The 25,318-nt window shown below is 41.2% G+C and overlaps 1 protein-coding gene across 1 annotated transcript in view; it reads right to left on the reverse strand.

Annotated features, from left to right (window-relative positions):
• Window positions 1-559: 559 nt before the first annotated feature.
• The window catches only part of LOC134582601 (serine/threonine-protein kinase N2-like), a 32,670-nt gene continuing 7,911 nt past the window's right edge, over window positions 560-25,318 (reverse strand). The window contains exons 6-20 of the mRNA XM_063439268.1: window positions 22,226-22,353; window positions 21,328-21,487; window positions 20,266-20,451; window positions 16,242-16,319; window positions 16,042-16,151; window positions 12,935-13,078; window positions 12,304-12,379; window positions 10,675-11,731; window positions 10,397-10,528; window positions 8,271-8,456; window positions 6,487-6,549; window positions 5,782-5,858; window positions 3,486-3,628; window positions 1,722-1,802; window positions 560-763 (exon numbers count right to left, since the gene is read on the reverse strand). Coding sequence (XP_063295338.1) covers window positions 560-763; window positions 1,722-1,802; window positions 3,486-3,628; window positions 5,782-5,858; window positions 6,487-6,549; window positions 8,271-8,456; window positions 10,397-10,528; window positions 10,675-11,731; window positions 12,304-12,379; window positions 12,935-13,078; window positions 16,042-16,151; window positions 16,242-16,319; window positions 20,266-20,451; window positions 21,328-21,487; window positions 22,226-22,353 — 2,825 coding nt within the window. The remainder of the gene's footprint in view (window positions 764-1,721; window positions 1,803-3,485; window positions 3,629-5,781; window positions 5,859-6,486; window positions 6,550-8,270; window positions 8,457-10,396; window positions 10,529-10,674; window positions 11,732-12,303; window positions 12,380-12,934; window positions 13,079-16,041; window positions 16,152-16,241; window positions 16,320-20,265; window positions 20,452-21,327; window positions 21,488-22,225; window positions 22,354-25,318) is intronic.

Here is a 25,318-nt window from a genome sequence, read left to right on the forward strand (position 1 = left end):
GGAAAGCACTTGAACTAATTAGTTCTTTGAAGTTAACAAGCCAGGGGATGGTCGGGGGGTAAAAAAGAGAGACTCTCGTCATTATTCAGGAAACAGGGGGTGGGGGGAGATGGATAACCGAATGGAGAGGGGAACAAGTCAATTCAAGAACGGACGGTTCACTTGCTGCCCAATAATTTCCACCCCTTGACAAGGTGCCATTTTAATGATATAATCAATGTTATTCACTTCACCAGTCAGTGGTTTAATTGTTGTGGCTGATTAGTGTATAGTGAAATTGATCCAATTTTTGATTACTGTTCGCAATGTATGAGACTCATACAAACACCCTTTCCAGGAAGGCATGTTCCCTTTTAACATTTGCTGACTCTTTTCTATTTTCTTTCTTACTTTTCCTCTATCTTTATTTCTATTAATCAATTGATCTTCATGCCATCTATTATGCACATTATCCACAATTAGATACTGAATCAATTGGAAATAATAATACTTTTATTGGAATAAATAACAATGCTAATATGATGATTCCAGCGAAGTCCATCCATGTCTATCTCCAGCTTTAAATCCTATCGGAAACCCAGTCAAAATCTTTGAATAGCTCCAGCTCTACATCAGATAGTGACTCAGACTCGCCTGGCGGTGTCAGAATGGGGGCGCATGATGTGTACATTCTATTAAAGTAGCGGACGTCGTCTGGTCCCTCGATGGATGGTACGCATGGCGGCCTGACACTCTTAAACAATAATGCGAACCAGTCTATTTGCTGTTAAAAATTCAAAAAGTTTAAGGGAAAAGGATGAGGAAGATAAGTAGTGTGTACTCTTATACAATCAGTAAACTAAGAATATAGAATAATAGATATGAAAATAGGGGTGGCTTTTCCATAGGGACAAGGAGATGCTGGGTATAATTTTCCTATGATCCCTGAATGATTAAATATAAAATACCGTATTTATCGGCGTATAACACGCACCTTATTTTCAGAAGGAAATTCCAGGAAATTTCCCCCCCTTCATCCCATAGTGCTCCCCCCCCTCCCATAGTATTCTCCCCCCCCTCCCATAGTATTCCCCCCCCCTCCCATAGTGTTCCCCCCTCATCACATAGTGTTCCCCCCCTTTCCATAGTATTCTCCCCCCCTCCCATAGTATTCTCCACCCCCTCCCATAGTGTTCCCCCCCTCATCCCATAGTGTTCCCTCCCCTTTCCATAGTATTCTTCCCCCCCTCATCCCATAGTGTCCCCCCCCTTTCCATATTATTCTCCCCCCCCCCCCCCTCGCATAGTATCCCCTAGTGCACTTTCCCTCTTGTCCCATATTTACTTACCTGTCTTGAAGCGTGGGCCGGCTTCACAGCGTACACCGCGGTACTGGAACTTCAATTTCAGGTACCGGTTTCCGGCGGGACTGAAAGGAAGTGTGCACACAATGTGCACACTTCCTTTCAGTCCCGCCGGAATCCGGAACCTGAAATTGAAGTTCCAGTACCGCGGTGCGCGCTGAACACCGGCCCACGCTTCAAGACAGGTAAGTAATTATGGGATATCGGCGTATAACACGCACCCACAATTTTCCCCCTATTTTCAGGGAGAAAAAGTGCGTGTTATACGCCGTTAAATACGGTACATGAACTCCAGAAATATTGTATATTTGGTTAAAAATCTCAACTAAAACCTAATATTTATTTAGCTGCTAGAATGTGTCTTTCTATTTGACATACTTTAAAAAAAGGGTGGCTCTTCAGATCCCAGGCATCATTCTCGCTGGCTCCTAGACGGACTTTGGGATCTTTATGCAAAAGCTGTAAAAGAAAATTTAGAAAAATGGAAAATGTTATTTTAACTGAAAAAAACTGAGCATTAAAGGCATTTTCTTGCAGGTTCTGTAAAATCTTATTTTATGAGCTCAGGCTGTATACGTTAGTACAGAGCTCAATGAACAGAAGGCACCATATCGCCATGGCATCGTGTTCTGGTGCCCGGACATAGCTCTGCCCTGATCGATGGTATTAGTCATGCTTATTATTTCATTCACCACATGGAATTCTAACCGGTTTTATTCTGTAACTAGATCCATGTGTTTGTGACTGCTTGTTGTTCTCTGTTACAATCTAACACACCGAATATTCACACAGGACCAGCTGTGTTTCCAGAGCCTTACAAATCAAACTGCCCGAGCCCACATTCACACACAATGGAATCATTATAGCATGATAAGCCATAAGAGTAGTACTGCTTAGAAGCAGGAACTTTAATCCTGGAGGGTCCAAGAACGAGCTAACTCAATCTATCTAAATTAGAAAGCACTATGTGTTGGCAACTTACACTTCTTAATATTGATCGTGCTTCTGCAGTCAGGAACCTCGGATAGTGCGGCGTTGAATAGACAATATTATACCTCACCTCTCTTCTGTTACCTGAGAAGGGATACTAATAGAAAAACTACAGTTAGAAAAAGTGCAGGGTTGGCATGGGATCTACGGTGGGTAATGTCTAATGTAAATGGTTTGCCAAAGCAGAACCAATAAATATAATATAAATAAACTGAGAGAGTATTATAGGGTTAAAATTAAACAAAGTGGACAGCACACTTGTGTGATATGAATCTAGAAAAAAAACATTCACCACAATAGTTAACATTCTAGTGGTGTGTGCGGATAAATAAATAAGGACATGGGCATGTCGGGGGACACAGAGAGGGGAGGAAGGTCAACAAAGCACTGGAGCCAGTGTTCGTACAAGCCCTGTCAGGGAGAGCGGGGAAGCAGGGCAAGAGCACAAGCAAGAGTGTTTGCTGAGAAAGTCACCCAACGATCGTCCAGACACCAGGTGAACCTGCAAGACAGTTGACTCCAGGGATATTTCCATCCCACATATGTTGAATTACCTGAGCCAGTTGCACATAGGCTCATTAAGTGTAATGCAACAATAACATTATTTTTTATATTTATTTTATGTTCAAACTGTATTACACTATTTGGAGTATTTCCCCTTACAGAGACATTTGGGATATCATATACATGGTATATTCCTTATTTTTTTACCCTTACACACCACTAGTGCTCACTATTGTGCTAAATGTTTATTTCATAGATAGATATCACACAAGTGCGTTGTCCACTTAGTTTAGTTTTTATGTCTGAATATATTTGTAAAATTGACTGATTGTTTTCACTGTGGAGATTAGCAGCACTTATCGTTACATCTACACAGCGCCTGTTTGTACCATACATCTGTTTTTGTTTTTTTTCTATAGGGTTAAAATAAGTTTGGATAAAGTGAAGAGGGAGTTATTGGGTTCTGATATTTAGATACACAGTATAATGAGCTGTAGTAGTTATGGTGCTCAGGTTTCCCTTTAACCCCTACCAGTCTACAGTTTGAAATGCTATCACTATTATCAATGGACTGTTTGACATCACACAAGGTATTTTTGGTTTATAAACGAGGAATCCTACTAATTGGTAAAAATTAGCTATTCTTACCATTCCACACAGCATTATATAAATAACTGCACCGAGACTCCACCAGTCAATAGATGTTGTGTATGGTTTACCGCAAACCATTTCCGGTGCCATGTAATGCAGGGTGCCACAATATGTTCTGTCTTGTTCTCCATATCCCATCCCTCAGAAAAAGAGAAAAGATAAATGTGCATCGGTAAATATACTGATAGATGTTGACACTTCCTTTCAGTCCCGCCGGAAACCGGAACCTGAAATTCAAGTTCCAGTACCGCGGTGAGCCCTGTGCTGCCGGCCAACGCTACAAGACAGATCTGAGACTTTAACTTATAACAAAAGACTAAGACAACATCAGATGGTACAACATCAGATTCCCAGTAGACAGGAATAAGCCCTATGAAGTATTGGTAATTTTAAATATTTTAGAGTGCTCTCACCATTTTATATTTCACTTTGTTTCACTTGTATATGTGTTGAGTGGTGCACATAGGTGATAGCAGCACCAGATTTTCACTTTTCCCAACACTCTGTTTCTATTGTATGATACAGATAGATGTTGCTGATATACAGTATATGTTATAAGTGATATTAGAATATTGCTGCAAGGAGTTGGTGCATTGCAGCTGCAGATTCTCTCTGTAATTTTGTATAAAGTTTTACATGGTGTTTACGAATCTGTGGCTGACAAGCCAACCAATCAGAGTGCTCTAATGAGAATTCAATGTGTGGGAAAGCCTTTATAAAGGCAATTCCCACTTTAAAGCTTCATATTGCACTAGCCCTCGCAGGACAAAGAAAGATTTATTTAAGTTGTGTCAGGTTTATAATTTTGTGGGCAGGTTTTTGCAATTGGGATTTGTAAGTGTTACATTGCAGGATGATGGATACTAAAGTAGCTTTTTTGGGGCTGAAGATAAGATTTACAAGAAAAAAAGACTTCAGAAGAGAAGTATAATTTATTTTCTTTCAAAGATATTAGTTTTAATGCCTCCCTCCCAATTTTATTATAATGAAAGGGGTTGGTAGGTGTAATTCATTGTAAAAGAGGGGATTGGGGACCCAATAGTGACAATCAATTTTGGGGGAGGGTTGGACAATGGCATGTTCAACCCCCATTGTTTAAAGGGACACTATAGTCACCAGAACAACTACAGCTTATTGAATTTGTTCTGGTGAATAGAATCAATACCTTAAGGCTTTTTGCTGTAAATACTGTCTTTTCAGAGAAAATGCAGTGTTTGCATTACAGACTAATGATAACTTCACTGACCTCTCCTCCGATAGCTGTTAGAGATCATTTCTAGGTCATGGCTGCCTAAAATGCATCCAAACATTCAGTGTCTTCTCCCTCTACATGCAGACACTAAGCTTTCCTCATAGAAATGCATGGGTTCAATTAATCTCAATGAGGAGATGCTGATTGGCCAGGGCTGTGTTTGAATTGTGCTGGCTCTGCCCCAGATCTGCCTCCTTGACAGTCTCAACCAATCCTATTGTGAAGCATTGTGATTGGCTCTGGCAACAACTTCTGATGATGCCAGCAGGCAGCTTGCTAGTCTGAGACAAACAGCATATGCACAGCTACAGCTTCAGGCTTGAATACAAGTAAGATTGTGCTATATTTAGGGAGGCATGAGGGGCCCAGGGGGGCTAGATGGTGGTTTTAACACTATAGGGTCAGGAATACATGTTTGTGTTCCTGATCCTTTAGCGCTCCTTTAAATATTTAGAGCCCCTACCCAGCACTAATGAATGTGGTGGGGACATTAGGTTCTCCCAGTATAAAATGAGTAGCCTTCCACCAACTGTCGACCTGCATTATTGATTTTTAGCCCCCCACCAAATGCCTACAGGTGGGGATACAAGGGACTATGTGCTCCCAATTATTTACTATGGACATTGGCTGCCCAGTCGCTAGTTTTAAACAGTCCCTATGGCAGTTAAGGGAAGGGGGAGGTTTTAAACTTCCTTATAGTCATATGGGGATCTTAATGGTCCCCACAGGGTTTTTATTTATATATTTTGACCAACTGCAACATAATTAACCCTTGCAGTTGCCAAGGCTTTAACTATTTTCATTCTGGTTTCTATAAATGCCTAGGGGAAAGAATTTTGGAAAATTTCGCTGCATTTCTGACAAATTTCAGTCAGATGGGTTTGCCCCATTAAGTACGAAGCCAATCGGACTTTAGTGAGTAACGGTTTGTGTTTCATACATACTTTTAATTCGGTTTGCAGTTGGATGTTATCTGAAGGTAAAGTAAAATTCTGCAACTTTGTGAGAAATGACTTTTGTTTAATATAAACTAATTTTTACCTTGTTTACTAAGACCAAAGTCTGTAATTTTGGCAAATCCATCTATGTCAATTACAATGTTTTCCAATTTGAGATCTCTGGATTTAAAATACAGAAAAATAGTTTTTATTTTTTTCAATATCACTAGAGGCACTTGAATTACATGGGTTTTTTTTTTAGCCTTTTTAAAGATTAGATTTAAAGACTTAACTATTATAAGACAAACAGTTAACATAATAACATAACTAATCAATCAAACCACAGACACAGCATTTTGATCACAATACATTAAAATAACACAGATAATATTTATGGGGACACTATGTATGTATACATTTGTTATACACCTACCCTTAGAAGGGTGACTTGATGCTGTCTTTACAAAAGTGTGTCCAATTCAGGTACATATACACATAAAAAATACAGAAGATATAAAATCTTTTACCTGAATAGGACGTACTACACGCAATTTTGTTAAGACAGCATCAAGTCACCCTTCTAAGGGTAGGTGTATAACAAATTTATTGAATGATCCACTCCTAAGGTGAACTGCTGTTAGCGTTTTTCCCTTTCTATTTTACTATACAAATTTGTGGTGGGTGAAAGGGACTCCCACCAGAGTGTTGTAGCGTTTTGCAATTTACCATAATCACTACCTAAGCGCCTGCAACACACAGCTCTTTGTTCACTATGTATGTTCAACTTTATTTTTTCCTGTACACTTACCTGTGAACAATATTGTTTTGATGCAAGAAATCCAGGCCGAGCACACAACACGCCGCATAAAACCTGTAGAAAAGAGAATAAGTTAGTTTCATTTTAGGGAAGGAAATGAAGTTTTTGTACCATTGAAAATTTTGATTCCACCAATCATGTGTCAATCTGTGCTCAGATATATTTCCTGCAATGTCTTGTATCTTCTGTATTAACAGTCAGCTTAAAGGACCACTCTAGTGCCAGGAAAACATACTCGTTTTCCTGGCACTAGAGTGCCCTGAGGGTGCCCCCACCCTCAGGGACCCACTCCCGCCGGGCTCTGGGGGGAGGAAGGGGTTAAACTTACCTCTTTCTCCAGCGCCGGGCGGGGAGCTCTACTCCTCCTCCTCTTCTTCCTCGCGACGTCATCGGCTGAATGCGCATGCGCGGCAGGAGCCGCGCTCGCATTCAGCCGGTCGCATAGGAAAGCATTCATAATGCTTTCCTATGGACGCTTGCGTGCTCTCACTGTGATTTTCACAGTGAGAAGCACGCAAGCGCCTCTAGCGGCTGTCAGTGAGACAGCCACTAGAGGCTCTGGAGGCTGGCTTAACCCTCAGAATAAACATAGCAGTTTCTCTGAAACTGCTATGTTTATAAAAAAAAGGGTAAAAGCTAGCTGGACCTGGCACCCAGACCACTTCATTAAGCTGAAGTGGTCTGGGTGCCTAGAGTGGTCCTTTAATCTGTTTTTGATTTTGTTTTCAAATTTCTAGTCCACCTTAAAGGAACACTATAGGGTCAGGAACACAACCCTGTATTCCTGACCCTATAGTGTTAAATCCACCATCTAGCCCCATGGTCTCTCTAAATAGAGTAACATCATACTTGTATTCAAGTCTGCAGCTGCCTCTGACCCTGATCTGCCTGCTTGGCTGACATAGTTTTCCCATAGGATTGGCTGAGACTGTCAAAGAGGCAGATCAGGGCCAGCACAAGCCAATCACAGCCCTGGTCAATCAGCATCTCTTCATAGAGATGCATTGAATCAATGCATCTCTATGAGGAAAGTTCATTGTCTCCATGCAGAGGCACTGTACACTGTACAGCACTTTCCCATGAAGCACTTCCAGCTGCCATCTTAGGAGTGGCCAGTGAAGTTATCACTAGGCTGTAATGTAAACACTGCATTTTCCATGAAAAGACCGTGTTTACTGCAAAAAGCCTGAAGGGAATGATTCTACTCACCAGAACAGATACAATAATCTGCAGTTGTTCTGGTGACTATAGTGTCCCTTTATTACATTTGGTTAGGATGTCTAGCTTGGTGTCACGAGTCCATGAATATTGGCTGGTTTTCTGATCTCTGCAGTTTGGTGCAGTACCTCATACTGCCAACACCTTTCTGTGGTGCTGTTGCAGGCTGCTGTCCTCAGACTGAAGAGATCTGACTGTCCCCAGCAGGCCTTTCCTTAGGATGATGTTCTCCCTATTTAGTGTAGCCCAGCCCTTTCTGTGTCAATTCATTGGATTTGTTCTGGAGTTGCTCCCTGTGTCCTGCTCCTGGAGATCCTGTGTCCAGAAGGTCAGAGACCCAGAGGCCTCCAGTTTCCTCAATTTCCCTTTTCTCTTGTTTTGCATTTGTGTTACCCACTTGTTTTCGTGTAGCTAACATACTTGTTATCTTTCCTCATTGCTTTGTATTTATATGGGTATTAATTTCCTACTTACAGTGATTGCTGCTGCAGTCAGCACCCTTTACCAACCAAACTGCGACAATCCGTTTCCATAATCCCAAAACTATTGTTACTTACACAGCTCTGGTTGTGGAAAATGGCTGAAAGTTGTTGTTCCTAATATCGGTCATTAAGTCCCCACCAGCGGCATACTCCATTAAAAAACAAAAATGACCCTGAGTCTGGAAGCTTGCCAACATGTTAACAAGGAAAGGATGCTGTACTTCGCTCACAGTCTGTAGGATTTCCTTTTCACATATAAGCCTTGGAAATAAAAATGGAATAATTCAACTAATCACTTTTTTTTTTTGCTGTGCAAATAACAACATTCATACTTGTAGTGCCACGACAACATTTACAAGCCTAGCAATAAGAAATTGTATAAAGCTTCAGCATGGCATGTAGAGTAAACGCACATTTTTAGAATATAGTAATAACAAGCTAGAGTCATGTCTGGGTATATATTAAGATAGAGGCTTGCTAACGAGTAGCTTGTCCAGACACGGTGACAACTGATGAAGTAACATAGGGTAAGAATGCTAAATCACATGCTAAGCCATTACCCAGAGGAGTACTACTGCATCTAAAAGCTCTACCAGAGTGTCTCATCCACGCAACATAAATTATACGAAAAAAAAATACAAAAAAAATGTAAGACTAAAGTAAAGTCAATGATAACATTTTTTGACTGAACAGCTGAAGGCAGAATGGGAGTTGGAGTCCTTCAGGAATCCCAGCAAAGCTCATACAGGAGGTGTAATGGCTATATGCTGTAGTGAGTCCCATGTTTAGCCAATTCCCAGTCTCTGGATATAAAGAATAGCTGTAATAGAACGGTGAGGCAAGGCAACTCCATAGCCCCAGGCCTTTGTGTAGGCCTGGATCCCTGATCCACGGGCTTGAGAAATGACAAAGTTGAAGTCCTTCCCATCTAAGGGACAGCAGAAGAGTGGTATGGTTTATCGCTGATTGCTGGTGTGGTTGATGCAAGGTGAGTAAGCCCTTATTGACCTTCAGCCCAGGAGTATCGTGGAAACGAGGAGCAGTTGCTTGCGGTTGAGTAATGCCCACAGGGTCCTGTCACCATCTCGCGTCTGTCGCCTCTGATCTCGAGATCGGGAATTCAGCCGGGACAGTTTTTCTCGGGCTGTTAGCTTAGGCCAGAAGTCGTTAAAGATAGCTTCCAATATTATCATAGAGTGCTCAACGGGGTCACTCCAGGGCTACTCTGTCATATTTACAGCATGCCCCTGATGGGAGAGTACCTCCACCATCCTGCATTCAGAGTTGTGTTCCAATACACTGCTGTACGATTCCAGACAGGTGACAGGTAGCGCAGTGGGGACCGGGATAACCCCCACCAGCCCAGGGGGGACACAGTAGGTCTTTGCAAGAGAGTTGTGCTTCACAGGTCAGAAGACTGGCCGCCTCTCCTGCCTGGTGCCTTCACTAAGCCTCATCGGCTCCGCCGGAGATAAAGGCATCGGCACCTCTAAAAACCGGACCGTACCATTCAGTGTTAGCAGCTGGTAGGGCACCGAATGTGTTGATTGTGAATGCAGATTGCCTCAAGAATAGGCTTAAAATAGGAGTATTGTGAGGAGCACTGTCAAGATGCAAATAGAAACATGGAATGTGACCAATAAGAACCATTCGGCCCATCTAGTCAGCCCAATTTTCTAAATACTTTTATTAGTCCCTGGCCTTATCGTATGGCTAGGATAGGATTATGCCTATCCCATGTATGCTTAAACTCCTTTACTGTGTTAACCTTTACCACCGCAGTTGGAAGGCTATTCCATGCATCCACTACTCTCTCAACAAAATAATACTTTCTGATTTTATTTTTAAACTTTTGTCGCTCTACTTTAAGACTAAGTCCTCTTGTTGTGGTAGTTTTTCTTATTTTAAATGGCAACCAGCTACCATGAGGCATAGGCCTTGCCCCCAATTAATCACTTTTTTAAAGGCAACTCTTGCACACAAATAAAAACTGACAAATAGTATCACCATCCAAAAAAATAATCAAAAAATTAGGATGATAAGTACCCTCCATTTACTGACCTTGGGACTCTTTTAGTTCCAGTTATGTCTTGTTTTTTTGGGGCTTTTAAAGCAAATTTGCTCTTTGTACGCTTGTACTCAACAAGCAGAACCTGAAATGCAAAATACATATATATATATATATATATATATATTGTTACCTAGCATTTATCTTGACACCTTTTATATTGAAAGTGGAATTCACACCATAACCCACCTTTCCAAATGCTCCTCTTCCCAGCACACAGAGACAATCAAAATCCTGAATGCTCAGCCGAGCTCCTTGCTGAATACTGCAAAGAAAAGAACACGTTTTAAATATATTTAAAATTACATACAGTCCCCTCCCCCATGAAAAAACAAAGACCCAAAACAAAATTCTCCTATAACACACAGTATACGTTAACAGCATTGATGAGAAAGATGAATATCTCAATACCCAGCTGATGATGATGGATTTTCCACATCTGCTTCTGCCAATGGAACAGCGTCACGAACTAAACCCTTTGGTGGTCCAGTGGTTTCTTCTGCAATGTTATCAATATCAATAACTGCATCTTTCTCTGTTGATGTTTGGATGTTTTTTTCCATATCAGTAGCAGCACCAGGTGGTGATGATTCCACTTTCTTATTGTCCACTGCTGACACTTGAGGCGTGTCAATTACTACAGCCTGCTCTGGAGCTGGTTGGATTATCTTTTCTGTATCTTCATCGTCAGCTGGCAGCAATGGCTTCATGCTCTCAGAGTCCTCTACTGGTAGTGATTGAGGATTAATAGCTGCATCCTCCTCTGGAGGTGGTTGGATTGTCTTTTCTGTATCTTCATCGTCAGCTGGCAGCAATGGCTTCATGCTCTCAGAGTCCTCTACTGGTAGTGATTGAGGATTAATAGCTGCATCCTCCTCTGGAGCTGGTTGAATTGTCTTTTCTGTAATTTCATCAACAGCTGGCACCGATGGCTCCACGCTGTCCGTGTCCTTTACTGGCAATGGAGTAGGGTCAGTAACTAAATCAACTTCTAGAGCTGGTTGGATTGTCATTTCTAGCAAGCTTACAATAGCTGGTGGTAATGGTTCCATGCTCACAGAGTCCTCTACTGCTACTGGCAGTGGAGCATTGTCAAAAATTCTAGCTTCCACTGGAGGTGGTTGGATAGTTTCTGTACTAATGGTGTTGATAGCTGGTAGTGTTGAATCCACATTCTCAGTGTCCACTACTGGTACATTGTCAATAGTTGTAGCTTCCACTGGAGGTGGTTGGAAGGTCTCTTCTGTAATGGTATCAGCATCAGGTGTTAATGGACGCATGCTCTCAGTGGCTACTGGCAATATAGGATTGTCAGTAACAACATCTTCTTCTGGAGCTGGCTGGATGGTCTTTTCCGTTTCAGTATCCACAGCCGGCGCCGATGAATCCACGCTCTCAGTATCCGATTCTGGCAGCGAATGAGCATCAATAGCTGCATCCTCCAGTGGAGCTGGTTCGGTGGTCTCCTCTATAAAAGTAGCACAGAACATAACTTGAGTATTGTATATGATACACAGAGATCTATAATGGATTAATTGCTTACATCATAATCCAAAAACTCTAAAGTAAAAGCATAAGAAAAAAAAGAAGGAACACAATCTCCAAGCCTAGAACTTTATTTGAATGTATTAATTGTGAGTTATGGTTTATAATATTACAATAACCAATAATACCAATGTCGTTAATGGGAATGGCATCCAGTGAAAATGATGATCTTCAGGTAGGTATAAGTAATTTAATCTGTGTATACTGTATATGTTATAAGATGTACATCCTGCAGTATGGTTGTTAGAATGGATGTATATGTATCAGTTTCTCTACCTGTAAGATAATGAAATGTGAAACCCCACACTGGTTACTGAGTGCATTCACACTGCTTGACAAGCTTGATGTGTTCTATCACACTGGGGGCTAGTACTGGGGTACAAGGGTTCGCCGCTTGTCAGTAACCAATCAATAATCATTTCTGCCTGATAGATGCCTTTAAAGGCCCATGGGCAGTTTGCTATTTAATACGAGGCATGTTAAACATACACTTACCTTGTTTTGAGGAGATTAATTTCTTAATTGTTTGAAGCTTTGGCCTTTTCTGGGTGAAAGGACTGGAAAACGTCACCTATTCCAAAACAAGGTGAAAGAGTTAACTGCAGGAAGTAAATGATAATATCTTATTTTGCCAAACCAACATAAAAACAGACACACAAATGGAAAAGTAAACAGCTTCAAATCTGTTCTTCTACAGCTAATCACAATAAGTGAAGCCCTTTATTTAGACAGTCTATAACTTAATATAGTGTCCTTTATCTAAAAAAGTCAAAGATTGCTAAAGATGCTATAAGTGGTAATGTAGGTAATATGACGTATATACAAAGGTTTATTCAATAAATGGCAAATTGCATGAATTGAAAACAGAGTCCCTTTAAGCTAAAAATCCAAGTTACTACTATTGCTGACTTAAGGAATGCTTTCAAATCACCTATTGTTACCTAAGTTGTGCATTTCAGTTTACACTTCAGTACAGTTTGATTTATATTTATACACTTATTCACTAAGTGTGAAAATCCACTATCTTTTAATTGTAAAGTTGTGTAACGTAATCATTCTTTTGTTTTCTGTATTATTACATTAAAATATAACTATAAATTTATCGTGGCCAGAGATTGGTTCTCACCTTGATGAAAAGGGTGCCCTGTGGTTCCAGTTGTAGACACAGTTCCTGTTTGGGGTTCAACAGGAATTCTTCCAACTTCAGAGTCTTTGTGGCACACAGTGATCTCTGATCATGCCAATATAAGGATATTTCTAGCTCCCGAGACTATGTAAAAATTAAATGAACAATAGTTATTTAAACAAAAAAAGTTTTGGGCCAATCATGTTTTCGTAAGGAACCATTTCCACACATTTAAACCACATTTTACCATTTTCACATAAAAAAAAACAAAACAAAATTATTTTTCAATATATTGAGGTTAGTAAATGAATAGATATAAATTTGTTTAAAGTGTTATATTCTTTGCCCTATTACTAGCCACACTACTAGTCTTCCATGTGTGTGCTTGACACAGCAGGACTTGCTCACTTTGAGAGATTAATCGCAGTTCATTCCAGGTCAGGTGTACAGAGCATTAAGCAGACCCAGAAGTGGTGGGTATGTAAACATAAAATCAGTTTGCACCTATAAATTTTCTATCCACATGGCAAGCTTGTTTATTGGGGAAAATAAGCAATTAAACAACGTGGTTAGTTAATGCTTGACAGAATGCCTTTAACTAAAAAGTTATAAAAAGTCAAGGTGGCAAATGTTTTCTAAAATATGCAATATATCACAGATTGTTTAACCCCTTAAGGACCAACTTCTGGAATAAAAGGGAATCATGACGTGTCTCACACGTCATGTGTCCTTAAGGGGTTAAAAAATCCTTTAACAATATCTAGAGAAAGATAAACTAACCCAATGTTAAACAACTCTACATTTTAACTGTCTGACACATTAAGGTCCTAAAAGCAGTGGCGTACATACCGGGGTCGCAGGGGTCGCGGCTGCGACCGGGCCCGGCCCACCAGGGGGCCCGGCCGCCCTGCGACCCCGGTATGTATGTCACTGGGCCAGCCTCTTCTCCTGGGGGGCCCAAGAGCCGGCCACCTCAGGGCCCCCCGAGGCTGGCCCTGCTGTCACCCGGCTGGCCGGTCCTGCAGGCGCGCGAGGGAGCACTGTCTCCTAGGTGCTTCCTCTTCAGCTCCCTCGCGCACCGCACTGATACCGGAGCCGGAAGATGACGTCATCTTCCGGCTCCGGTATCAGTGCGGCGCGCGAGGGAGCTGAAGAGGAAGCACTCAGGAGACAGTGCTCCCTCGCGCGCCTGCAGGACCGGCCAGCCTGACTGCCCGCCGGGTGACCGGCCCCCAGGAGCCCAGCAGCACCACTGGACCCCAGGGAATCCCCTCAGCTCTCCCACAGGTAAGGAGGCTGGAGGGATTTAAAAAAAAGGTGTTTGTGAGTGTTAGTGTATGTTAGTGTTAGTGAGTGTGTGTGTTTGTGAGTGTGAGTGTATGTTAGTGTGTGTGAGTGTATGTTAGTGTGTGTGAGTGTATGTTAGTGTGTGTGAGTGTATGTTAGTGTGTGTTAGTGAGTGTGTTAGTGTGTGTGAGTGTATGTTAGTGAGTGTATGTTAGTGTGTGTTTGTGAGTGTGAGTGTGAGTGTGTGTTTGTGAGTGTGAGTGTGTGTTTGTGAGTGTGAGTGTGTGTTTGTGAGTGTGAGTGTATGTTTGTGAGTGTGAGTGTATGTTAGTGTGTGTGAGTGTATGTTAGTGTGTGTGAGTGTGTGTGAGTGTATGTTAGTGTGTGTTAGTGAGTGTGTTAGTGTGTGTGAGTGTATGTTAGTGAGCGTATGTTAGTGTGTGTTTGTGAGTGTGAGTGTGTGTTTGTGAGTGTGAGTGTATGTTTGTGAGTGTGAGTGTATGTTTGTGAGTGTGAGTGTATGTTAGTGTGTGTGAGTGTATGTTAGTGTGTCTGAGTGTGTGTGAGTGTGTGTGAGTGTGTGTGAGTGAGTGTGTTAGTGTGTGTGAGTGTATGTTAGTGTGTGTTTGTGAGTGTGTGTTTGTGAGTGTATGTTTGTGAGTGTGTGTGAGTGTATGTTAGTGTGTTTGTATGTTAGTGTGTGTTTGTATGTTAGTGTGTGTTTGTATGTTAGTGTGTGTTTGTGAGTGTTAGTGTGTGTGTGAGTGTATGTTAGTGTGTGTGAGTGTGTTAGAGTGTGTTATAGTGTGAGTGTGTTATAGTGTGTGAGTGTGTTAGTGTGTGAGTGTATGTTAGTGTGTGAGTGTATGTTAGTGTGTGAGTGTATGTTAGTGTGTGTTTGTGAGTGTTAGTGTGTGTTTGTGAGTGTTAGTGTGTGTTAGTGTTAGATTGTGTGTGTTAGTGTGTGTGTTAGTGTGTTAGTCTTAGAGTGTGTGTGTGTGTTAGAGTGTGTTAGTGTGTGTGTCTGTTACTGAGTATGTTTGTGTGCATCTGTTAGTGAGTGTGTATGTATGTCTGTCACTGAGTGTGTGTCTGTCAGTAAATGTGTGCGTCTGTTCATGAGAGTGTGTGTGTCTTAAGCACTTACCTTTCTCCAGCGCCGGACTCCCTTGGCGCTGGGAATCTCTCCGCCCCGATCCGCCTCTCAGCTCCGAATGCGCATGCGTGGCAAGAGCCACGCTCGCATTCAAACCGCCCATAGGAAAGCATTATTCAATGCTTTTCTATGGACGTTCAGCGTCTTCTCACTGTGATTCTCACAGTGAGAATCGCAGAAAATCCTCTAGCGGCTGTCAATGAGACAGCCGCTAGAGGCTGGATTAACCCTCAGTGAAACATAGCCGTTTCTCTGAAACGGCTATGTTTTCAGCTGCAGTTTTAAAACTAGAGACCTGGCACCCAGACCACTTCATTGAGCTGATGTGATCTGGGTGTCTGTAGTGGTCCTTTAAGTGTATGTGTTTATGCATGCACTTGCGTACATACCGCGGTCACACAGGTCGCAGCCCTGCGACCCGGTGCCCGCCGCCATGTGTTGCGGACCCAGCCCGCACAGAGTAAGCGCGCGGGGGGGCCCACGGATCAGTTTTCGCACCGGGGCCCCATGGGTTGTGTGTACGACACTGCCTAAAAGGTTTAGAAAAAGGAGTTCAATTAGACAACTCTTTACAGGATTTGAAGATTTATAACGTATTAATTCTACCTGGGGCCAAAAATGAATTCAAGCTAAAAAAATAATAATACACGCATGCCATATGTACCTTATCTAAATCCAGTTTAAATGTCTTATTCCAGGATGGGTTAGAAACAGTTTTCCAACTTGTTGAACCCACTGGAATATGATCGATCTTCAGCTGAGTACGGACTTCACCTGTAAGGAAATTTCAGGAACTCAACTTAAAAGGCTAAGAGTATTTTAATTTAAAGAACATTTCTACGTAGCTTTGGTCAATACACAGACAATATAAAGGTTCATCTATTAGCTTTACACAAAGCTCTAGAGGTTTGCTTTCATCAAAGGAGTCTAATCTCCTGTATTCTGTAAAAAAAAGCAAAAGAAAATAAAAAACTAGACAACTTTATAGTCAGCCAGGTAATACAGTCTGAATATAAGCAAAGAGATATATGTGAAATAACACTAGAACCAATTCACTAAAAACATGTTGAAAATGATGTTCCTGCTGTCGGTCTTTTTTGTCTAACAAATAATGTAAAGAATGGAGTTTGTACGATGAGTGAGTCCAAGTTTATATGTGGGTAGAGTAGTTTGGTGTTGACCTGCTACAAATTTTGAACAGGATATAGATCGATATTGTGGTTTTGATTTTCATTTGGATAGCGATGTTTATTGTAAATACATATTGGCCACAGATTTGGAAGAATTGTTTTACAGAGGTGTCTTCAATAAATAATTTGTGTAACCAATCCAATAGAATCAGGTAAGTGAGTTTACGATAAATAAGGCCATTGTAGGGCATAAGGCCCGTCTACCAACTTAAAATGTAGTTTGTGAGCTGCTGTATAGAGTAATGTTAAAAATGTCTTATTATGGAACAATGGCCATCAAACGATCTGAACAGGTGTTGCAATGTAGAATAGTACGGCAAAGTAGCAGTAAAAAGCTTCTTTTTCTTTTTAAAACTACTTTGCTATACATTGCAACACCTGTACAGATTGTTGGCTGACTAAAACGGTCTACTTGGTTTTTTACTTTGGAGCAGCGCCATTTTTTTTGTAAATCTCAAGACTGAGATATCTAATGGATTTCCCTGATTCTGAATAGTCTCACTACGCTAACACGTGGAAACCTACAGCATGACAACAATGTGGGACTAGGAGGTTTCCCACTGCAGCCTCGGTTTGGCACAATGGAAGAGGTCCCATGCTGCAGTCTTGGTTTGGCACACTGGATTAAGGAGGTACCATGCTGCAGCCTTGTTTTGGCACACTGGATTAAGGAGGTACCATGCTGCAGCCTTGTTTTGGCACACTAGATTAAGGAGGTACCATGCTGCAGCCTTGTTTTGGCACACTGGATTAAGGAGGTACCATCCTGCAGCCTTGTTTTGGCACACTATATTAAGGAGGTACCATCATGCAGACTTGTTTTGGCACACTGGATTAAGGAGGTACCATGCTGCAGCCTTGTTTTGGCACACTGGATTAAGGAGGTATCATCCTGCAGCCTTGTTTTGGCACACTGGATTAAGGAGGTACCATCATGCAGCCTTGTTTTGGCACACTGGATTAAGGAGGTACCATGCTGCAGCCTTGTTTTGGCACACTGGATTAAGGAGGTACCATCCTGCAGCCTTGTTTTGGCACACTGGATTAAGGAGGAACCATCCTGCAGCCTTGTTTTGGCACACTGGATTAAGGAGGTACCATCATGCAGCCTTGTTTTGGCACACTGGATTAAGGAGGTCCCATGCTGCAGCCTTGTTTTGGCACACTGGATTAAGGAGGTACCATCCTGCAGCCTTGTTTTGGCACACTAGATTAAGGAGGTACCATGCTGCAGCCTTGTTTTGGCACACTGGATTAAGGAGGTACCATCCTGCAGCCTTGTTTTGGCACACTGGATTAAGGAGGAACCATCCTGCAGCCTTGTTTTGGCACACTGGATTAAGGAGGTACCATCATGCAGCCTTGTTTTGGCACACTGGATTAAGGAGGTCCCATGCTGCAGCCTTGTTTTGGCACACTGGATTAAGGAGGTAACACCCTGCAGCCTTGTTTTGGCACACTAGATTAAGGAGGTACCATCCTGCAGCCTTGTTTTGGCACACTAGATTAAGGAAGTATCATCCTGCAGCCTTGTTTTGGCACACTGGATTAAGGAAGTATCATCCTGCAGCCTTGTTTTGGCACACTGGATTAAGGAGGTACCATCCTGCAGCCTTGTTTTGGCACACTAGATTAAGGAGGTACCATCCTGCAGCCTTGTTTTGGCACACTGGATTAAGGAGGTATCATCCTGCAGCCTTGTTTTTGGCACACTAGATTAAGGAGGTACCATCCTGCAGCCTTGTTTTGGCACACTAGATTAAGGAGGTCCCATCCTGCAGCCTTGTTTTGGCACACTGGATTACGGAGGTATCATCCTGCAGCCTTGTTTTGGCACACTAGATTAAGGAGGTCCCATCCTGCAGCCTTGTTTTGGCACACTAGATTAAGGAGGTCCCATCCTGCAGCCTTGTTTTGGCACACTAGATTAAGGAGGTAACATGCTGCAGCCTTGTTTTGGCACACTAGATTAAGGAGGTACCATCCTGCAGCCTTGTTTTGGCACACTAGATTAAGGAGGTACCATCCTGCAGCCTTGTTTTGGCACACTGGATTAAGGAGGTCCCATCCTGCAGCCTTGTTTTGGCACACTGGATTAAGGAGGTCCCATCCTGCAGCCTTGTTTTGGCACACTAGATTAAGGAGGTACCATCCTGCAGCCTTGTTTTGGCACACTGGATTAAGGAGGTCCCATCCTGCAGCCTTGTTTTGGCACACTAGATTAAGGAGGTACCATGCTGCAGCCTTGTTTTGGCACACTGGATTAAGGAGGTCCCATCCTGCAGCCTTGTTTTGGCACACTGGATTAAGGAGGTACCATCCTGCAGCCTTGTTTTGGCACACTGGATTAAGGAGGTACCATCCTGCAGCCTTGTTTTGGCCCACTAGATTAAGGAGGTACCATGCTGCAGCCTTGTTTTGGCACACTGGATTAAGGAGGTACCATCCTGCAGCCTTGTTTTGGCCCACTAGATTAAGGAAGTATCATCCTGCAGCCTTGTTTTGGCACACTAGATTAAGGAGGTACCATGCTGCAGCCTTGTTTTGGCACACTGGATTAAGGAGGTACCATCTCGCAGCCTTGTTTTGGCACACTGAATTAAGGAGGTTTTCTTGCAGTTTATACTCCACATATATTGAAGTGCTACAGTTTCCTATGAGGTTTGCTACATAGACCCTCCTGTGTTATACACCCCTGGGTATGACATTATGTCAAGGATTTTACTGGTGATCTGAGAGGTGGGCCTATCTTATTTATATATTTTTTGTCACACTATTCCATGTTTTCTACTATACAGTAACGTTTGTGTATTATTGTATTTGTTTAATACTATTAGCATTTATTATGAATGTACAGGATTACATAATAATGTACTGTTATATATCACAATGTCATTGTTAGATACATGTAATAATAATATTTAATGGCAATTAAATGGATGAGAAAACTAACCCAAAACATTGCATTAACAAATAATCAGGAAAGTCCAGAGCATAAAATTGAAAGTCAGGCTGTGAGCTGTGTTCAAGTCTCAGAATGGTAAAGCCGCAATCCCAAAGAAACAATGAAATCATCAATGAGTAAAGTAGTCGAGATCTCGTCTACTGATTAGATAAGACGATAATGTAAGGGGTGTTGTGAGCCAGTATTCTCCCCATGGACCAGGAGGATGTTTCAAAAGGCAACTTGTAACTTGTTTAGAGGAGGATATAAAGTTGACAGATAGGATTCCCAGCTTGAAGAATCTTTGGTAAATGTTTCCTTCACTTTTAAAGTTTAGAGTCACTTCATTCAGAATTTGTAAAATAATTTGGTGGAAAAAGGCAATTGTGGAGGGATATCTGGAAATATGTTTTGTAAAACTGATCTCCTTGACAACACTTTCAGTATTGTGATTGATTGGCAGGGTCTTTGTGAAGGACGGAGAATCCTATTAGATAATAATATTTGTATTTCGCCTCCATTCTCCCCAAACAGGAACATTGCAGAGTTAAAGGATCCAAGATTCCTATACAGACCTTGTCTAACCATGACCAGTCAAATGTTACTGGACTATGATTATAAATTCTGTCAGTAAATGGTGGGATATGTAGTTTAACAATTGTAGCAGGGAAAGGTTCGATACCCCAGATATTGAGCACTGTTATTGAGCGTCACTGTACACATAACGGGATTAATAAGATAAAAATCACTGTACTAGAAAAGTCAAAAGTCTCCTGGATGTTCTGATTGCTGCCACGGTTGTTTCTTCTGATCCGGTTCATTAATAAGAATCTTCCTCGACGTGGACTCCTGCCAGGGAGAACATCTGACGGGTCCTTTAGTCTGCCAGGTACATTCTCCAGAATACCGTGACAGCCCTTTACTCGCACTTTCAGAGTACCTGTCAAACAATCAGAATAAATATTGTAACAATGGCTATTACACTTTCACATTGATGTTAAAGAAAACTTTGTGTTTGGTCTAAGTAGCACACACAGAATATGAAATGATTAGGCAGCTTTTACATCTTTATCAGAATATAAATCAACCAAAACTGAACTTACAAACAGATAAAAACTCAGTAACTTCAGTTAGTCCCTGCTTGGTAGTCAGACAAGGTTTATCTCACTGGTGCCATTAGAGAGGAAACGTATACTATTTGCATTATTAGATATTTCTAAACACTCACAGGAGTAATTCAGAACCAAAATGCAACAAGTCCACGCTATACAAGTTGGAACCCCTCTATGCAAAGTGAACAAGGAGTCCACGTCTGGATTAACCTTTACACTTAGTGGGACTCTAAGATAATAAAAAAAAAAAAGTAAAACTGAATTCATGAGAATACCAAAAAAGTGCAAATTCTCAGTAACATGTCATTTTCACATATTCAGATGATTATAAACTGTGTCTTAGACAGTAAGTAAAGTCATTTATCTAATTTCCCATTAGTAAAATATTCCTCAAAGTGTAATGCTTAACTTGTTTACTTAGTTTATGCTATTAATTCACTCAATAAAAAGTTATGCAGAAAGCTAGCTCAGTACATTTGGAAGAATGATGCTAAGAGTTACATATTGTTATCATTTAAAATGTCACCGGTCACATTTAAACTTGCATACACGTCACATAGAATAAATCCTGCTGGAATATCAGTAGGCTAACTGTGAGTTTCCTCCAGTCAGACTTCACACAGATGGAAACATGCTCGGATATTTCAATGTTAAATATTCTTGTTTCGTTTATTCCCAGATCTTTCAGAGACAAAACAACTTACCGGTTAGTGCTATGGACTTGGATTTGACTGAACCAAGGGACAGTTCCTCGGTGGTTATACTCTTCCTATGGTGGCCATCAGGAAGTTCTTTCACTCGTTCCTGCAAGGAATATTTAAGGAGGTCCAGCTTTTCATTTGACGCCTGTAGTATTGATTGTGCCTGTTAAAAAGTGAAAAAAAAAGATAAAGGATCAACAGAACGACAGACATTATCTGCTGGCAAAAATATCTGGAAGCTGCTGTCTAACATGAGCTGATGTTCAAGGTTAGACACACAAGTCCTACAAGTGTGGCTCATACTTTCACTGTATTTATAAAGGGTGTTATAATTCCACATCATGTTCAATGTATAAAACTCCGGATTAATCACTAAAGTCTGAAATCTGAACTGCAAATATTTAAACTAAAAATAGTGATCTGGAGAAATTCCATCTCGGCTTTAGTCAGAGCTTATCTAGGTTTGTTTCAGTTTGGTAATTCAGATTTTTATTTCCTACAAATCAGTTTATTGAAAAAAACCCGTATTTAACTTAAATGCTGAATGGAAAAGAAAAAACTAGTTAGCATAGATTTCCATAGATTGATATTATGCTATTGGCTTTTAATAAAACTAAATGGGAATTAAACAATTGGGAGAATTGTAAATAAAGCACCATAGAGACAGAATAAAATACAGAACAAATGGTCCAATAAAGACTTCAAACAATTAAGGTCTCAGAAGAGAGAATATAAATTATTCATGAAGCAGATTCTGTTGGCGCTTTATAAGTCATAATACTATACCATGGCTACTTGGCTAATGCCAATAAACTGCAACTTCCAACCCCTTGACAGACATTGGAGGCCCATTATTCATTCTGGGGATGAAATGGTTAAGAGAATACACTTTGTAACTGACCTCAACAAGCGGCTTTCCATCCAATTTCTGGGTGGCATGTTTGGCTCCTTCAGCCACGGCACGCTCGATCGCAAATCGGTGGCTCAACTCCTCAATGCGTTTCTCCAATGGACTTATTGTAGGTGTTTCTAGGACACAAATTATTAAATTTTATTATATTAATGGTAAAAAGGAAATCGACATGGTAGTTTCAGGTGTCACAGTATTAAACGGGTAATTTCTATAAGGTTTCTCTACATATTTCTATATGTCTCAGTGCACTGTTTCAAACACAAAACATTTTAACCGCTTTCCGACCACAGACAGAAATTTCCCATCAAGCTTGTCATTGCCTAAAGGAACCTTGATGGAAAAGTTCTGTCATTTATTAAAGTTAACCCTGGATCACCGCAATCGCGGGGTTAACGCTCCTCTGGTCTGTCTCGGTATTCAACGCAGACTGGGAGCCCCCGATCGCACTGTCCCTGCAGCTGTGATCGCTCTGACAGCCTCTGACTCTTCCGCGGCCAGTGTGAAGTGCATGGAGACGGATCAGTGATGATCTGCTTCTCCCTGTAAATAAAAGTTTTTAAGTTAAATCCCACCCCCTTTCACCTGCTTTAATATAATTAACCCCTTTCATGCCAATTGATCACTGACTACAGTTGCCAATTGGCAGGGACTACATTTTACAGTCATCAGCTTTTTATTTTTTTAAACCCTGAGGGTTAATTTTTATTTTTTTGAATCCTCAGGGGTTATATTTATTCTATTAATTCATTAAAATATTTTAAAATTATATATTTAGCTAGCTGGGGTGGGCGGAAAATAGTGGGGAATTGGTGAATTCGGTGTTAGGCTAGCTTGCCTGCTAAAGAGCTCCAAAGTGGGACACGGACACATCAAAACACCATGAAAATTCACACTTAAAAACCTGAACTTGTCACGTCTCGTTTACAGCACTGTAACATCACAAAATAGTGTCTAGGTCATACATTGGGCATATTGGTTTACTCAGAAGATGTAACTGAGCATACTTTTGGGGATATTATGACAGTGACACATATCAAGTGTAAGAAATATTTTTTTTCCTTTCACCACAAACATTGGCATAAATTCGTAAAAAAATGGTGACAAGTTAGGGCACAATATACGCCATATAAAATACCCTGGGGTATCTGCTTTATCAAATGAAAGCCCTTTGTGGGGTTATTTAAACAGTCAAACTGCTATAATAGATATAACTGGTATGTGAGCGCTCCAATTAATTATGCAGATCTACATAAAAATCAAGATGAAAATATCAATAAACTTAAAAATGACCAATCTCGCCGAGATCACCACAATGACCACCATAAACCACAATTGAATGTACTGGGTGAGTCTTATCTGAATCAGAATACTCTACACATATATATAAGAGTATAACAAAATATCATTTATTGTATAATAAACCAATCATAAAAAATGAAACAACATCTCAAAACGTCCAGTATCAGATGTAAACGTGATGAATAGTAAGGGGCCCCTTATTCATATTCTTGTCGACAAAGGACTGATGTGAAAAATCAGAGATGTGCACATTAGCATAAAAACTATATGTGAACTAAAAAAGTTCAAGCAATAGGCTCCAGTCCAGTCCGTGAAAAAATATATAAGTGGATAAACGGATAGTGCCCAGACGACCAAGCTGTCTTACGGAGAGGGAGCTCAAACACCAGCCAAACACCCTGGTCAAGACTAAGAGGGAAGCGATAGGGATGGCCCCAAAGGTGAAAAATCACATCCAGATATGGAAAACTATGGGGATATCACTTCAGCAACTTACCCTATCCGTCCGACCATCGGGTGAAAAACTGGGAGCACATAAACTCCAAACCGTGAGGGCTGCAGGAAAAAGGCCGTTCTCGCCAGGTCGCTTGCCGAAAATCAATGGCGGGTCGTAAAGGACGAATCGGCTGGGAAGTTCAAATCCGTCGGCGGTGTGGTGAAGTAGCAGACAGCACGTCTACGCGTTTCGTCCTAGCTGGAGGACTTTTTCAAGGGGTCTACGCGTTTCGTCCTAGCTGGAGGACTTTTTCAAGGGGTCTTGAAAAAGTCCTCCAGCTAGGACGAAACGCGTAGACGTGCTGTCTGCTACTTCACCACACCGCCGACGGATTTGAACTTCCCAGCCGATTCGTCCTTTACGACCCGCCATTGATTTTCGGCAAGCGACCTGGCGAGAACGGCCTTTTTCCTGCAGCCCTCACGGTTTGGAGTTTATGTGCTCCCAGTTTTTCACCCGATGGTCGGACGGATAGGGTAAGTTGCTGAAGTGATATCCCCATAGTTTTCCATATCTGGATGTGATTTTTCACCTTTGGGGCCATCCCTATCGCTTCCCTCTTAGTCTTGACCAGGGTGTTTGGCTGGTGTTTGAGCTCCCTCTCCGTAAGACGGCTTGGTCGTCTGGGCACTATCCGTTTATCCACTTATATATTTTTTCACGGACTGGACTGGAGCCTATTGCTTGAACTTTTTTAGTTCACATATAGTTTTTATGCTAATGTGCACATCTCTGATTTTTCACATCAGTCCTTTGTCGACAAGAATATGAATAAGGGGCCCCTTACTATTCATCACGTTTACATCTGATACTGGACGTTTTGAGATGTTGTTTCATTTTTTATGATTGGTTTATTATACAATAAATGATATTTTGTTATACTCTTATATATATGTGTAGAGTATTCTGATTCAGATAAGACTCACCCAGTACATTCAATTGTGGTTTATGGTGGTCATTGTGGTGATCTCGGCGAGATTGGTCATTTTTAAGTTTATTGATATTTTCATCTTGATTTTTATGTAGATCTGCATAATTAATTGGAGCGCTCACATACCAGTTATATCTTTTCGGTTTCATTTAATAAGTCGCTCCCTTGTATGTGACGCAGCCCTACTGTAATTTCATCCCATTGGGTATATTTATTTCTCACTGTCAGTCCATATTACATTTACATTTTGCAAACTGCTATAATACTCCAAAATGAGACATAGGCCCGTCAAATCATTATATGAAAATTCTAATGATAGAAACTGAAATAGCCTTGTCTCTTATATGGCATTGTA

Source organism: Pelobates fuscus, chromosome 13 (assembly GCF_036172605.1).
Source record: "Pelobates fuscus isolate aPelFus1 chromosome 13, aPelFus1.pri, whole genome shotgun sequence".
Taxonomy (NCBI): domain Eukaryota; kingdom Metazoa; phylum Chordata; class Amphibia; order Anura; family Pelobatidae; genus Pelobates; species Pelobates fuscus.